At 32.8% G+C, this 17,002-nt stretch overlaps 1 protein-coding gene across 1 annotated transcript; it reads left to right on the forward strand.

Annotated features, from left to right (window-relative positions):
• The first annotated feature begins 934 nt into the window (after positions 1–934).
• LOC143043821 (uncharacterized) lies at positions 935–10,779 on the forward strand. Its single transcript, XM_076215999.1, has 4 exons — positions 935–1,113; positions 3,148–3,266; positions 4,190–4,277; positions 10,643–10,779. Exons 1-4 carry the CDS (start codon positions 1,008–1,010, stop codon positions 10,777–10,779), a joined length of 450 nt encoding a protein of 149 aa, XP_076072114.1. The 5' UTR covers positions 935–1,007.
• Positions 10,780–17,002: the final 6,223 nt, after the last annotated feature.

Consider the following 17,002-nt stretch of genomic DNA (forward strand, 5'->3'; position numbering starts at 1 on the left):
CAAAGGATGAGCGATTTTTTTCATACGGCAGATAAGTCTATCGTTTTTGAAAAGACGCTAACTGTAATAGTTCTGTGCCTTCTGTAGTGATCGTAACATAACGACTTGATTATTTTGGATAATCAGACAAAGACATGATATGTCATTATTACAAGCATTATGTCTTTATCGAGTGTTCTAATCGATATAGTCACCTCAATCAGTCTGCGACTCACTGCTAAAGATTTTAGGGAGACAAGTTCCGGAAAGAAGTTTGACATGTCACATAATGTCAAAATACGTTAAAACCAATCGTATCTGATATCAAACAAGACACCAATACAGCTTAATTACCAAATAACGTTTTTTTTCTTCTTTTTCTAGCTTATTATTTCAGTTTTAGTTATATTTTTCTTCCCACAATGTGGATGCGTTGTATTCCAGCCCCAAGAGCAAGGAGAACAGCAAGATTTCCTTTTTATTGAAGACAGATTCGATGCAGGGGGTAAATTTTGTTATTATTGAAGAAATGTCTTCAAAAATGAATTACTACTATCAATGTCAAGTATTCCTGACTATGATATGTTCTTATATTCTATTGCATGTTTACAAAGGGTGTAGAATGACCACGCCTCCAAATAATCACTTATGATTCAAATCATAAAAAAATACTTCAATTATTTCAAACAGTTTGCATTCATTCCAGTAGAGTACATACATCTTTGCTCGGACGATATTTTAGAGCTTGAATTTCCAATCATTATTTCCCTGTGAAAGCTATTGAACGACATATCTTTTAGAATTTTGATATAAATTTAAACTTGTAAGATCGAAATAAATCATCTGTGAAAACGAGAAGAGGCATTTACCTAATGCAGAATGTTATCTAAGTCGATTGAATATATATATATTATTTGTCATGTAATCTTATTTCTTCTTAATCCACTGTAGGTCCTGGTACAGGAAATGGTTTAGAATCTCTCCTACAATTATTTCCTCTCTTTCTTATTGTTTCTGTGATCGCTACGATGGGAATGACGAGTCCTAGTACAACAACTGCTGTAAATTGCAATTGTCAATGTGATGTAACTTTACCTCCAACAACCCAATCCTCACCAACGACAACAACAAACAGTACGTATTGTTGACAACACAGTTATCTATCTTTAAGTGAATGTTAATAGATGGAAACGTTTTATTATTTCTATCTTGTTACCCTTTATGTAGTATTATATTGTCCTCAGTGCGATATACACTTGAATTATTTTGGTAATACATTTCTGGTGCGTCTATAGAAATCATACACAAACATTGCTATAGATAGTAAATTTGCATTGTCAATCAGATTTATTGCAAATACATTTGAATATGTATATCCGCCTCTTTTAAAGTAGGCACTTACATTGTAAGCAACACAACACTTTCGTGTTACTACGTCTTTAATTTTCTATATTGTATGGTGTGTAATGTTTGTTTGTCTTTATGATTGTTAATGTTTTATTTGTCTTGACATTGTTATTTTTTTGGACTTACAAGTTTAAATACCACTTGGTTTTGTCGTCAGCCTCTCTTTTACAAATGCCTCCCTCAAAATGAATTGGTATAAAATTGGAAGTAAAAGTACCTTGAACTGTCCTTGCTCAGTCAATGATACAGTTTCCGAAAGTAGAACGTTTTTAACATTTTCATTATCTCGTTGTTGCACAAACAGTGCTCCCAACATGCTAGAATAGTTCATACAATGCTAGGACATATCTGTACTACTGTATATTAAGGTAGCGTTCATATAACCTAACATCATCGTCTATACATCATTCGTGTATCTTATTTCGACTTGTATTGTTGTGTTTCGTCTATCGTATGGTTAGATTTTATTTCATGAATATCTAGTACTGGTTAAAACATTTGAGACTCAGAAACCTTTCTGATTTGGTTACATTTATATATATAATTTAAAGGTATAACAAACACGGGTTCCTCCACCTATTTTGTTTTACTTATACTTCGAATTTGACATAAGTGGTCATCTCAGTACTAAAATCTAAGACAAAAGAGACGATTTTAGTTTTGAAATTATCCTTTTTTTCACATTTAGTAACAATATATCAACTTTAATTGCAATTGGATAAACATTTAATAACTTTTTTGGTCTTGAAGAGATAGTAGCTGCCAGGCAAACTTTATAAAATGCCACCAATGTCTCAGCAGAAAATTGATGAACTAGAGTTATTTCAAAGAACGTCTTCCGTATCAACTTCATAACTAATACATGGTGGTCTTGAAATATAGACTCTAGGATATAACGTTGGGTGTCGTCTTAACATTTTGTATTGTGTTGTAGTGGTCTTTACTTTGTCTTTGAAATTTTAAAGTATTAACCTTTATTGTTTTGACAATGTTTAGTCACAACTTTTTGACATGTCGCGGAACTTATAAATCCCGGTATTGTGTTACTGTTCTATGGTATTTTGTTGTATTCTTGTCTATCAATTTTTGATCATATGCCTCTCCTTATATTTTTTTGTTTTCCTTGTCGACATGTTTGTTTTAACTAAGGAATATTTTAGAATAGGAAGTTATATGAATAAAAACACAACCATTCGGATTAAATCAGACCTAGGTTTTTATTGGGTTCTTGTTGATTAGACTTTATTTTACATTGTCTTATCGGGGCCTTTTATAGCTAACTATGTGGTATGGGCTTTGCTCATTGTTGAAGGCCGTACGGTGACCTATAATTGTTAATGTCTGTGTCATTTTGGTCTCTTGTGGACAGTTGTCTCATTGGCAATCATATCCTATCTTCCTTTTTATAATTTAGTTTTCTTTGTTTGTTTTTATATTATGTTTTTTTTTATCTTCTTTACAATAGCGTTGTCGGCTTATTTTCAACACTTTAAATCTTTACGTCCCTTGTATTATATATTGTGCCTATCCTTTGTCGTAAAAAAAAGATTAAAAGCATTTGTTATAAAATTTGCAACACTTTAAATCTTTACGTCCCTTGTATTATATCTTTTGCCTATACTTTGTCGTAAAAAAAGATTAAAAGCATTTGTTATAAAAATTAAGCTTTAAACCCTGAGTGTGCTTAACGTTTTCACGATATCTTTATTTATGTTTCTTATTGTTTTAATACTTCAAAAAATAATTTTGTCATATTAATAGCACCTTGTGTTCCAACAAGTTGTCCTCCTGAGTATATGTTGCTTCCTGACGAAAATGTTAGTCCGAATTGTTACCTGTATAGCGGAAATGAAAATCGAAAATCCTGGGATGAAGCTAGAGTGAGTAAAATTGGATATAACAGAAATGTAAACTCGCTACTTAGTTTAAAATAGATATTGGAATATTTCAAATAGGTCCAACATTTTGTTGTCTTGTGAAAAATACTTTCCGATAATTGTTCTCTAACAAAAGTGGTAATTTTGCGACGACAGTGAAAACATCGACTTTGAGTCTACTGTTACGTCAATACAAAACTACTCAATCAAATAAAGGCAACAGTAGTATACCGCTGTTCAAAACTCGTAAATCGATGGACAAAAAACATAATCGGGGTTACAAACTAAAACTGAGGGAAACGCATTCAAAGCCGTGAATATGTCACAAGAATGAATCTGACACAATTGGTAACATAACACAATGGACGCGTTCTGATATTTGACTATCTAAGACTGTGTGTTAAAGATCTAAACATATTGTAATGGTCAATAAAAACGTGGTGGTGATCGTAAAACGTGTGTAGCGGTTATGTTAGTTCCTTATTTGAGCATTGTTTGTGTGAAAAGCGTAACAAGCTTATTAAGTCCAAATTGTATGAACATGCACGACAGCCAGGAATCAATGAGATATGTATACACTTGACGATTGATGCAGTGGTATAGTACTGCTAAGACACATTATATTGATAATTTGGGAGTTGAAATTATCAAGTTTATCAAAGATTTTAGTTAGAAATCGTTTAAGAGTATGTCTACTTTCTGGAAAAAAATACAGATATTTAGCAAACCTTCAAGTTTGGACGGTATCCTTAATCTTAACTTTAATGAGATATATGAGGTGGACGCACTCACTGAAACAGGGCTATTGACATAACGGATGTCAAATTGAACAACGATGAAAGAAGTTTTGCTTTATGCAAACCGAATATATTGTACTGTAATAAATATTTTTTCAACATGTTTTATGTTTACTTCCTCCATTTCAGAGGACATGTTCCATGACCCCTGGTGCATTCTTGTGGAATGCAAACACTAAGAAGGAAGCGGTTGCTGTAAGGAATAGATTTAGTATTGGTTAGTAAAAAGTCAATATTATTTTTTTATTTTTTTAACGATGAAAGGTTAGCGAATGCATATTATAATGATGAATGTGTCCCATTTATCATGTGATCATGTGACTAAATTAAAAAGAAAATTCATAAAGCTTTCAACAAACAGATCCGAAGATAAAACTGTCAATAACAGTGTGAGAGTACAACTGTTAGAACCAGTTCAAAATCCATAGAAATGTAAATGTTTTTTATAAGGGTTTCATCCGGCACTGTCAATGTCAAGAGATAGTGATTTCATCCTCCTAATCATTGACAGAGTGTTAGAGATCAACCATTCAGACTAATCATTGACAGAGAGTTAAATCAATCAACTTTTTAAAATAAACATTGACAGAGTGTTAGAGATCAACCATTCAGAATAATCATTGACAGAGTGTTAGAGGTCGACCATTCAGACTAATCATTGACAGAGTGTTAGAGATCTACCATTCAGACTAATCATTGACAGAGTGTTAGAGATCTACCATTCAGACTAATCATTGACAGAGTGTTAGAGATCAACCATTCAGACTAATCATTGACAGAGTGTTAGAGATTAACCATTTAGACTAATCATTGACAGAGTGTTAGAGATTGACCATTCAGACTAATCATTGACAGAGTGTTAGAGATCGACCATTCAGAATAAACATTGACAGAGTGTTAGAGATCAACCATTCAGACTAATCATTGACAGAGTGTTAGAGATCGACCATTCAGACTAATCATTGACAGAGTGTTAGAGATTAACCATTTAGACTAATCATTGACAGAGTGTTAGAGATCAACCATTCAGACTAATCATTGACAGAGTGTTAGAGATCTACCATTCAGACTAATCATTAACAGAGTGTTAGAGATCGACCATTCAGAATAAACATTGACAGAGTGTTAGAGATCAACCATTCAGAATAATCATTGACAGAGTGTCAGAGATCAACCATTCAGACTAATCATTGACAGAGTGTTAGAGATCGACTATTCAGACTAATCATTGACAGACTGTTAGATATCGACCATTTAGACAAATTATTGACAGAGTGTTATAGATCGAACATTCAGACTAATCATTGACAGAGTGTTAGAGATTGACCATTTAGACAAATCATTGACAGAGTGTTAGAGATCAACCATTCAGACTAATCATTGACAAAGAGTTAAATCAATCAACCATTTAGACAAATCATTGACAGAGTGTTAGAGATCAACCATTCAGACTAATCATTGACAAAGAGTTAAATCAATCAACTTTTTAGAATAATCGTTGACAGAGTGTTAGAGATCAACCATTCAGACTAATCATTGACAGAGAGTTAAATCAATCAACTTTTTAGAATAATCATTGACAGAGTGTTAGAGATCAACCATTCAGACTAATCATTGACAGAGTGTTAGAGATCAACCATTCAGACTAATCATTGACAGAGTGTTAGAGATCAACCATTCAGACTAATCATTGACAGAGTGCTAGAGATCGACCATTCAGACTAATCATTAACAGAGTGTTAGAGGTTAACCATTCACATTAAACATTGACAGAGTGTTAGAGATCAACCATTCAGACTAATAATTGACAGAGTGTTAGAGATCGACTATTCAGACTAATCATTGACAGACAGTTAGAGATCGACCATTCAGAATAAACATTGACAGAATGTTAGAGATCGATTATTCAGACTAATCATTTACAGAGTGTTAGAGATCGACCGTTCAAAAAAAACATTGACAGAGTGTTAGAGATTAACCATTCAGACTAATCATTGACAGAGTGTTAGAGATCTACCATTCAAACTAATGATTGACAGAGTGTTAGAGATCTACTATTCAGACTAATCATTGACAGAGTGTTAGAGATCAACCATTCATTATAAACATTGACAGAGTGTTAGAGATTAACCATTCAGAATAATCATTGACAGAGTGTCAGAGATCGACCATTCAGACTAATCATTGACAAAGTGTTAGAGATCTACCATTCAGACTAATCATTGACAGAGTGTTAGCGATCAACCATTCAGAATAAACATTGACAGAATGTTACAGATCAACCATTCAGACTAATCATTGACAGAGTGTTAGCGATCAACCATTCAGACTAATCATTGACAGAGTGTTAGAGATCAACCATTCAGAATAAACATTGACAGAGTGTTAGAGATCAACAATTCAGAATAAACAGTGACAGAATGTTACAGATCAACCATTCAGAATAATCATTGACAGAGTGTCAGAGATCAACCATTCAGACTAATCATTGACAGAGTGTTAGAGATCTACCATTCAAACTAATTATTGACAGAGTGTTAGAGATCGACCATTCAGAATAAACATTGACAGAGTGTTAGATATTAACCATTCAGAATAAAAATTGACAGAGTGTTAGAGATCAACCATTCAGACTAATCATTTACAGAGAATTAGAGATCAACCATTCATACTAATCATTTACAGAGTGTTAGAGATCAACCATTCAGACTAATCATTGACAGAGAGTTAAATCAATCAACTTTTTAAAATAAACATTGACAGAGTGTTAGAGATCAACCATTCAGAATAATAATTGACAGAGTGTTAGAGATTGACCATTTAGACTAATCATTGACAGAGTGTTAGAGATCTACCATTCAGACTAATCATTGACAGAGTGTTAGAGATCGACCATTCAGACTAATCATTGACAGAGTGTTAGAGATCTACCATTCAGACTAATCATTGACAGAGTGTTAGAGATCTACCATTCAGACTAATAATTGACAGAGTGTTAGAGATCTACCATTCAGACTAATCATTGACAGAGTGTTAGAGATCTACCATTCAGACTAATCATTGACAGAGTGTTAGAGATCTACCATTCAGACTAATCATTGACAGAGTGTTAGAGATCTACCATTCAGACTAATCATGTACAGAGTGTTAGAGACCTATCATTCAGAATAAACATTGACAGAGTGTTAGAGATCAACCATTCAGACTAATCATTGACAGAGAGTTAAATCAATCAACTTTTTAGAATAATCATTGACAGAGTGTTAGAGATCAACCATTCAGAATAATCATTGACACAGTGATAGAGATCAACCATTCAGACTAATCAGACAGAGTGTTAGAGATCGACCTTTCTGACTAATCGTTGACAGAGTGTTAGATATCGACCATTTAGACAAATCATTGACAGAGTGTTATAGATCGAACATTCAGAATAAACATTTACAGAGTGTTAGAGATTAACAATTCAGACTAATCATTGACAGAGTGTTAGAGATTAACCATTCAGACTAATCATTCACAGAGAATTAGAGATTAACCAGTCAGACTAATCATTTACAGAGTGTTAGAGATCGACCATTCACAATAAACACTGACAGAGTGTTAGAGATTAAATATTCAGGCTTATTATTGACAGAGGGTTAGAGATCGACCATTCAGAATAAACATTGACAGAGTGTTAGAGATCAACCATTCAGAATAAACATTGACAGAGTGTTAGAGATCAACCATTCAGAATAATCATTGACAGAGTGTCAGAGATCAACCATTCAGACTAATCATTGACAGAGTGTTAGAGATCGACTATTCAGACTAATCATTGACAGACTGTTAGATATCGACCATTTAGACAAATCATTGACAGAGTGTTATAGATCGAACATTCAGACTAATCATTGACAGAGTGTTAGAGATTGACCATTTAGACAAATCATTGACACAGTGTTAGAGATCAACCATTCAGACTAATCATTGACAAAGAGTTAAATCAATCAACCATTTAGACAAATCATTGACAGAGTGTTAGAGATCAACCATTCAGACTAATCATTGACAAAGAGTTAAATCAATCAACTTTTTAGAATAATCGTTGACAGAGTGTTAGAGATCAACCATTCAGACTAATCATTGACAGAGAGTTAAATCAATCAACTTTTTAGAATAATCATTGACAGAGTGTTAGAGATCAACCATTCAGACTAATCATTGACAGAGTGCTAGAGATCGACCATTCAGACTAATCATTAACAGAGTGTTAGAGGTTAACCATTCACATTAAACATTGACAGAGTGTTAGAGATCAACCATTCAGACTTATCATTGACAGAGTGTTCGAAATCGACTATTCAGACTAATCATTGACAGACAGTTAGAGATCGACCATTCAGAATAAACATTGACAGAATGTTAGAGATCGACCATTCAGACTAATCATTTACAGAGTGTTAGAGATCGACCGTTCAAAAAAAACATTGACAGAGTGTTAGAGATTAACCATTCAGACTAATCATTGACAGAGTGTTAGAGATCTACCATTCAAACTAATGATTGACAGAGTGTTAGAGATCTACTATTCAGACTAATCATTGACAGAGTGTTAGAGATCTACTATTCAGACAAATCATTGACAGAGAGTAAGAGATCAACCATTCAGAATAATCATTGACAGAGTGTTAGATATCAACCATTCAGAATAATCATTGACAGAGTGTTACAGATCAACCATTCAGACTAATCATTGACAGCATGTTACAGATCAACCATTCAGACTAATCATTGACAGAGTGTTAGAGATCAACCATTCATTATAAACATTGACAGAGTGTTAGAGATTAACCATTCAGAATAATCAGTGACAGAGTGTTAGAGATCAACCATTCAGAATAATCATTGACAGAGAGTTACAGATCAACCATTCAGACTAATCATTGACAGAGTGTTAGAGATCAACCATTCATTATAAACATTGACAGAGTGTCAGAGATCAACCATTCAGACTAATCATTGACAGAGTGTTAGAGATCGACCATTCAGACTAATCATTGACAGAGTGTTAGCGATCAACCATTCAGAATAAACATTGACAGAATGTTACAGATCAACCATTCAGACTAATCATTGACAGAGTGTTAGCGATCAACCATTCAGACTAATCATTGACAGAGTGTTAGAGATCAACCATTCAGAATAAACATTGACAGAGTGTTAGAGATCAACAATTCAGAATAAACAGTGACAGAATGTTACAGATCAACCATTCAGAATAATCATTGACAGAGTGTCAGAGATCAACCATTCAGACTAATCAATGACAGAGTGTTAGAGATCTACCATTCAAACTAATTATTGACAGAGTGTTAGAGATCGACCATTCAGAATAAACATTGACAGAGTGTTAGATATTAACCATTCAGAATAAAAATTGACAGAGTGTTAGAGATCAACCATTCAGACTAATCATTTACAGAGAATTAGAGATCAACCATTCATACTAATCATTTACAGAGTGTTAGAGATCGACCATTCAGACTAATCATTGACAGAGTGTTACAGATCAACCATTCAGAATAATCATTGACAGAGTGTCAGAGATCAACCATTCAGACTAATCATTGACAGAGTGTTAGAGATCAACAATTCAGAATAAACATTGACAGAATGTTACAGATCAACCATTCAGAATAATCATTGACAGAGTGTCAGAGATCAACCATTCAGACTAATCATTGACAGAGTGTTAGAGATCTACCATTCAAACTAATTATTGACAGAGTGTAAGAGATCGACCATTCAGAATAAACATTGACAGAGTGTTAGATATTAACCATTCAGAATAAAAATTGACAGAGTGTTAGAGATCAACCATTCAGAATAATCATTGACAGAGTGTTAGAGATCGACCATTCAGACTAATCAGACAGAGTGTTAGAGATCGACCATTCAGACTAATAAGACAGAGTGTTAGAGATCTACCATTCAGAATAAACACTGACAGAGTGTTAGAGATCGACCTTTCTGACTAATCATTGACAGAGTGTTAGAGATCAACCATTCAGACTAATCATTGATAGAGTGTTAGAGATCGACCATGCAGACTAATCATTGACAGAGTGTTAGAGATCGACCATTCAGAATAATCATAGACAGAGTGTTAGTGATCAACCATTCAGACTAATCATTGACAGAGTGTTAGAGATCGACTATTTAGACTAATCAATGACAGAGTGTTAGAGATCGACCATTCAGACTAATCATTGACAGAGTGTTAGAGATCGACCATTCAGAACAAACTTTTACAGAGTGTTAGAGATCAACCATTTAGAATAATATTCTTCCGTAAAAGAACATTAAACTGACAGGACAATATTTCAAAAGTTTTTTGCAATTTAAAGCAGATTTTGACAAATTTAAATATTTTAAATCTTTTGAAATATAAACTACAACTGACAACATACAGATTCAGATTTTGTATATTCCCATTGCTTTGTTATTTTTGTGATTTTGTAATCTGCGGAAGATTTTAATTTACTTGATATATGTAATCTTCCCTAAGAACGTATCACAATTTCATCGTTTTTGTAGCTCGAGGTGATCCCTTGTGGTCTGGTGGGAAAAAGGACAGTAATGGAAAGTTTGTATTCGAAATAGACAACACGGAATTGGTTTATGATCAGGAGAATATACCATTTGGAAGTAACAATAAAATCTTAGACAACTAAAATAATTGTATATACTAACACAATGTAACATAAGCATGAACCAGTTTAAAATCAATTTGCTTTTAATTTTTTATTATGCATTTTTTGCTTTGATTGACAACCATAGTATTTAAAACAATATCTTAAATGAAAAAAGAAACACGGAGTTTAAGAAATTATAATAATTAAGTGTTTTTATGTAGGACTTGCGGAATTAACTCAGTTTGAATCTTATTATTTTGACTAGTTTGGCGTTTAAGTTTCTTCATACAAATAGTACAGAGTATATGGCAATACAAATAGTCATATATGTGCATCTGCCGCACATTTTATGAACCATACACATGATACATGGTATTAACCACAAACATAAGAACATTTACAAATCTTACATAGACAAATTCTTTATTTTGTTTCTGACGCTTATATTCGATAATGCTCACTCATGAATTCAAATACACTCAAATTTGAAAGGAGTAGGTCCAGTAAGACCCTTTTTTGGCCCCAAAATAAAGCAGTTTTACAAAATTGATAAAATGTAAACTTTTAGTTAATTATTGGAACGTAGAATGCTTCTGCTACATAAATATGGGCTGTTTTTGACAAAACAATGCACACATATCGGGTACTACCATCATTAAGTCATGCTAAGTAACTGAAATCTTCCCAGTTTTAGCATTTTAGTTAAATTTATGACAGTTTCCGTCTGAAATTAAAGTGGTAACATTTGTGTTCATTCTTAATATTGAAATGTAAATTGTATTTGATGATTGTACATAACATATATAAAGGTTGAGGATGAACACAGATGCGGCCACTTTCATTTTTCACAAAAAAAAAATATCTAAAAAGTGACATTTTTTGGCATATTTGATAAAGTTTACGACAAAAGAGATGATTTCAGCTTTCCAATTGTGAACTTTCCATTTCTGAAAAGCAACATTACAGCAGCACCTGCATACGGTGTATATATCTCCCAATTGATACGATATTCTCGTGCTTGCATTTCCTATCATGATTTTCTTGACAGAGGGTTGTTGCTCACAAGGAAGCTATTAAATCAAGAGTTCCAAATGGTGAAGTTGAAATCATCTCTTCGAAAATTTTACGACGCCATCACGAGTTGGTTGACCGTTATGAAATAACCGTTTCACAAATGATATCCGATATGTTCCTTACATCGTAACTACAATCCTCTTCCCTTTCATGAATTTGACCTACCGGATTTGTTATCTCATAAGCAATACGACGGGTGCCACATGTGAAACAGGATCCGCTTACCCTTCCGGAGCGCCTGAGATCACCCTTAGTTTTTGGTGGGGTTCGTGTAATTTATTCTTGAGTTTTCTATGTTGTGTCAAGTGTATTATTGTTTGTCTGTTTGTCCTTTTCATTTTTATCCTTGGCGTTGTCAGTTTATTTTCGATTTATGAGTTTGACTGTCCCTCTGGTATCGTTCGTCCCTCTTTGATAGATTTTCATATTTAAGCTTGAAACGGAGCCTTTTAAAATTATCAAATTAGTTAAAATCTCTCACAAAAACTAATTGAATCAACTGAAATGGACACTTAAGTGTTTAAACACTTTCCAAAATCACTCATCGGATGAAATTGAAATTTGAGGCCGAAATCGGCCCTTACCGGACCTACTCCTTTGTGATTCACAGGATCATAGTTTTAAACAGTTATTAATCGCATTTCGATATTAGGGGTCTTCATAGTTTCATACACTGTATTCCGAGTCTATTCGGTTATCAAATATATCCGTCAGAAGTAATGGACTTAACGAATGGAAAGCAACCGACGTATAAAACTTTGGTATTAATAAGTGTCCGTAATTGTATGAAAGTAAACGATCCGGGTTCAAGAAGAAATACGACATCTAAAATGTTTTTCTTTTATGGGCGAACAATTTAAAATGAATTGCTAAAGCATATAATGCAACAATATCAGGATATATTTTACTGTATTTTTATCGATCTTACTTCTGTCTTTTCAGTTAAGAGTTGCGACACATAAACATTAATGTACGTTCTTGAGTTGATTATTCTCAGAATATCCTTATTTTATTTTATTTTAGTTAATATATATTACGTCGTTTTTATGATATTACAGATGCAATATAAACTTCTTTTTTTGCAGTAATACTTGACGTATTTGCTGCGGGTACTCTTACTGATGATTGTTTGATAATAGCTCCTTTGATCGATGTGTTTTGGATTTTTGGACCAATACCCTGTACAGATCTTGCGTCATACGTTTGCGAATTTCCAAGGGTAAGTATGACAGAATATTACAATATATGACTTTAACAACTCTTTTTATTCTTGGCTAAAAAAATATAAGCAGTCCTCTTTGATAAACAGTATATTCAACGTCTTAAGGGGTTAATATGCTTAATTATAACTTGTTAAAAACTTGGTTCTATTAATAATCAATAATCGACAGTAAAACACACGCTTCGCAGAGGTCAATATTCTAACACAATACAGTTATATCTGAATTAACGCTTTAGTGATGAGTCATTTTCAGGTTTGATAGATATTTGATTAGAATGGATTATAATTTCTATCTTTATTTAAAAGTAATGATATTAAAAGAACTAGTCAGACAATATTATGCTTTATACAGTGACAAATATTTTCTAACCATATGATTTTAATTCAACATTCTGGTATCATTAAATGTAGCTTTATGTATTGATTGTAGAATAAACATGAGATATGGACTAACTTTTACCATGTTGTGTATTTCAGAAGATTTGTCCATAGAAGTTATAAACGCTGCAAACGAATCACGGCATTTATAGATGATTGTTTAGTGTCTAAAATTTATCTAACTTATCTACAAAAATAATGCGTTAGTTTTCTCGTTTGATTTGCTTAACAAGTGACATTTTTGGGCCTTTTATAGCTGACTATATGGGATTTGCTTATTGTTGAATGCTGTATAGTTGTTAATTTCTCTGTTATTTGGTCTCTGGTAGTGAGCTATATTATTGCCAATCACACCACATCTTCTTATTTTTATTTTTAATGTGCTTGTTTGTTTCTAAAATCCATCTTATATCGTTGATATGTCTAGTCAATGCACTATTATTGTCTTTATACTGCAATCTAAAAAAAATATTGTTGTTTATTGCGTTAATGTTATTTATTTGATTTAAATATTCGCGAAATTCCCCCTTTAAAAAGCCTTTATATCATCATTTCGAAGAAATATACAGCATAATGAAATGTACATCACCTGTTGGAACCCACAATCGATGGTGAACGAAATCGTTTGAGTATGGACTAAAATATCAACAATAAGCATAAAAAATTATGATTTATAGGTTGCAAACAAAAAATATTAACAAATAAAATATTTTTTTCTAATAATTGTAAAAGAAACAAGTTTCAGTCGTTCCACGCATCGTTGTCTGCATTGGAAACCAGACCATGTTGAAGAGGTCGTATAATTAATTAAATATGATTTCGGCAACTTCTATTTAAATATTCAAGAGGAAAAGTGATATCGGGTCAGTGACTGTATATGACATAGAAATATACAGTCAACGCATTTTGACTGCGCAAATAGAACGAGTGCAGTATAAATAAGTCTTATCAGTGACGATCAGATCAAACTAGTTATAAAGCCAAATAAGTACAAAGTTGAAGAGCATAAAGGACGCAAGGTTGCAAAAAAGTTGTGCCATATACGGTGATATAAATCTATGCCAGGGATATGATAATCCTTAGTTTTTCGAAAAAAAGTTTTGTAAACAGGAAATTTATAAAAAAAAAAAAAAAAAAATGGCCATATAATCGATATTCATGTCAACACCGAAGTGCTGACTACTGTGGTGGTATTACCCTCGGGGACGAAACGTCCACCAGCAGTGGGCTGACCCAGTGGTGTAAATACATAAATTAGGCCGTTAGTTGTCTCGTATAAAATGTTTTACTCATTTTGGGGCCTTTAGTAGCTGACAATGCGGTATGGGCTTTGCTCATTGTTGAAGACCATACGGTGACCTATAATTGTTATTTTCTGTGTCATTGTGGTCTCTTGTTGAGAGTTGTTTCATTGGCCTTTATACCACATCTTCTTTTTGTATATAGAATATTTTTGGAATAGGGTATCAACTATGAAATGTATACTCCAAATGCAGGAGTAGATTGCTATGTCCTAAATAGAAAGACAACGGAAATTATATATAAGAATAAGGAGATCGATGAGGTGTGCTTGCCAATGAGAAAACTAGCTACTAAATATCAATTGAATCTGATGAAAGCAATTGTAAGAGAAAATTACTGCCTTTAACAATAACAAAAACAAACATGGCAATCACTCCCAATCTACCTATTCTATTTTTACTGCAAGTATATAAAAAGTAAGATGTGGTGTGATTGCCAATGAGACAACTGTCAACAAGATACCAAAATCACACAGACATTAACAACTATAGGTCACCGTAAGACCTTCAACAATGAACAAAGGCAATGTATGTTACTCGTGCTGTGTGAATGCAGTATAATGTGTTTCCATGTTTTCGTGCTTGTAGTGTATGCTCTAATATTTTTACATTTAGGGTTTTTTGCTTGTGGGATAGTCGTCTATCTATCTATGTCATTATGTGTCAATTGTTCTCTAATCAACCCAAATCTTCTTATTTTTATTTAAATCATATAGCAGGCTATCAAAGCACTGACAAGAAAAATATAAAATAATTTATTGACAAAACTTTATGAATATTGTTTTGTACATTAAAATTTTAAAGTTGACTTATCTGATTTAGTCTGTTACTGTAATATTTCGCAGATATTCCATCAGGATCTATTTATTGCGTCCAGATCATTTGTAAAGTTTCGAGAGAAAACAATAGTGCAACATCTTTCTTATACTAGTAGATATAACATGTATAAGACGATAAAATAAGATAGGAATAAACAACCGATGGAATACGGTTTCAACTATGAGACTAATACTCCTAAAACAGGTATCGATTGATTATTCCTAGATAAGATCAAACGAAAATTATAATTATATATGAAATGATGTGATGTTAATTAATTGCAAATGAAACAAAGATAAAAAAAAATTAAACAAAAATGTGTAACTGTACGGCCTACAACAAAGAGATAAAAACATATCGTACATCATGCTATTAAACGTCCCGATATGAAACAATTCAATTGATGTAAAAATGGTCTTAATTCATAATACAACAATTCACGAAAACACATGTGACAGACACGAACCAGCATCCATCTCTGAAGGACAGGCTTCTGATATATAACAGACACGGAGTAAAATATGTCTGTGACATTAGAATTTAAAAACAAAAATCACTTAATACAATAAATGTATTTTAGTTTTTCTCAGTTAACTTCACGTGCAGAAAAAGATTAATAACTTACACAGATATGTTGATTTGTTGGATTTACATCTTTACTTGATTTTCGATCTAAAAATGTTAATGGTATTTTAGATATTCTGTTGTAGTTAACAGACACTTTGCAGAAATGTCTTTTGCAGGCATTCAATGTTGACCTGTCAGATTCATCCTCGCTCATCCACTGTTTGTATACTGCAATTATCTTGTCTGTTTATACACAACTTTCACTATATATAACTTAGCATCACAGTATTTGTATTTTGTCTGCACATGTTTTATTTACACAGTATGATTGATATTCAATCTTTCGGTCGTTGACTTCCTTTTTAACGATACTTAACATCTTTCTAATCAACTAAATATTGAAGTTATTCGTTACACACTGTGTCTAACACACACCGGCAAAAAATGTTTGGACTCGATGGTATCTACATGTAATATCCGGCACGGTGACGGAACATTAATAGACATCTAAAATGTAGTTTTCTGTTTATTTATTTGTTATTTTTATGATATCGAAGAACATGTATACATATATAACTATTTTCTAATGTGAGGTGTAATATTTTCTACAACAGTTCTATATTAACGGAGAAATAAGTAAAAATGCATGTCAAAATGACGAATTGAGTGAACCATGTCTCAAATTTGATTAATATCTCGTTAAATTGTCCGGGAAATATTTTATAGTTCGTTTCTGTGTGTGTTACATTTTAATGTTGTGCTTCTGTTGTGTCGTAGTTCTCTTATATTTAATGCGTTTCCCTCAGTTTTAATTTTAAACCGGATTTGTTTTTTCTCTATCGACTTTTGAATTTTGAACAGCGGTATACTACTATTGCCTTTATTTGAGTAGGCATTCGTA

This window comes from Mytilus galloprovincialis, chromosome 8 (assembly GCF_965363235.1).
Source record: "Mytilus galloprovincialis chromosome 8, xbMytGall1.hap1.1, whole genome shotgun sequence".
Lineage (NCBI taxonomy): Eukaryota > Metazoa > Mollusca > Bivalvia > Mytilida > Mytilidae > Mytilus > Mytilus galloprovincialis.

What these genes read in the sequence shown, in the direction of transcription:
- LOC143043821 (XM_076215999.1), top strand. Translation starts at nt 1,008, where the DNA reads ATGGGAATGACGAGTCCTAGTACAACAACTGCTGTAAATTGCAATTGT. An exon ending in ACCAACGACAACAACAAACA is followed by an intron (nt 1,114 to 3,147) that starts GTACGTATTGTT and finishes TCATATTAATAG; the next exon opens with CACCTTGTGTTCCAACAAGT. An exon ending in AATCCTGGGATGAAGCTAGA is followed by an intron (nt 3,267 to 4,189) that starts GTGAGTAAAATT and finishes CCTCCATTTCAG; the next exon opens with AGGACATGTTCCATGACCCC.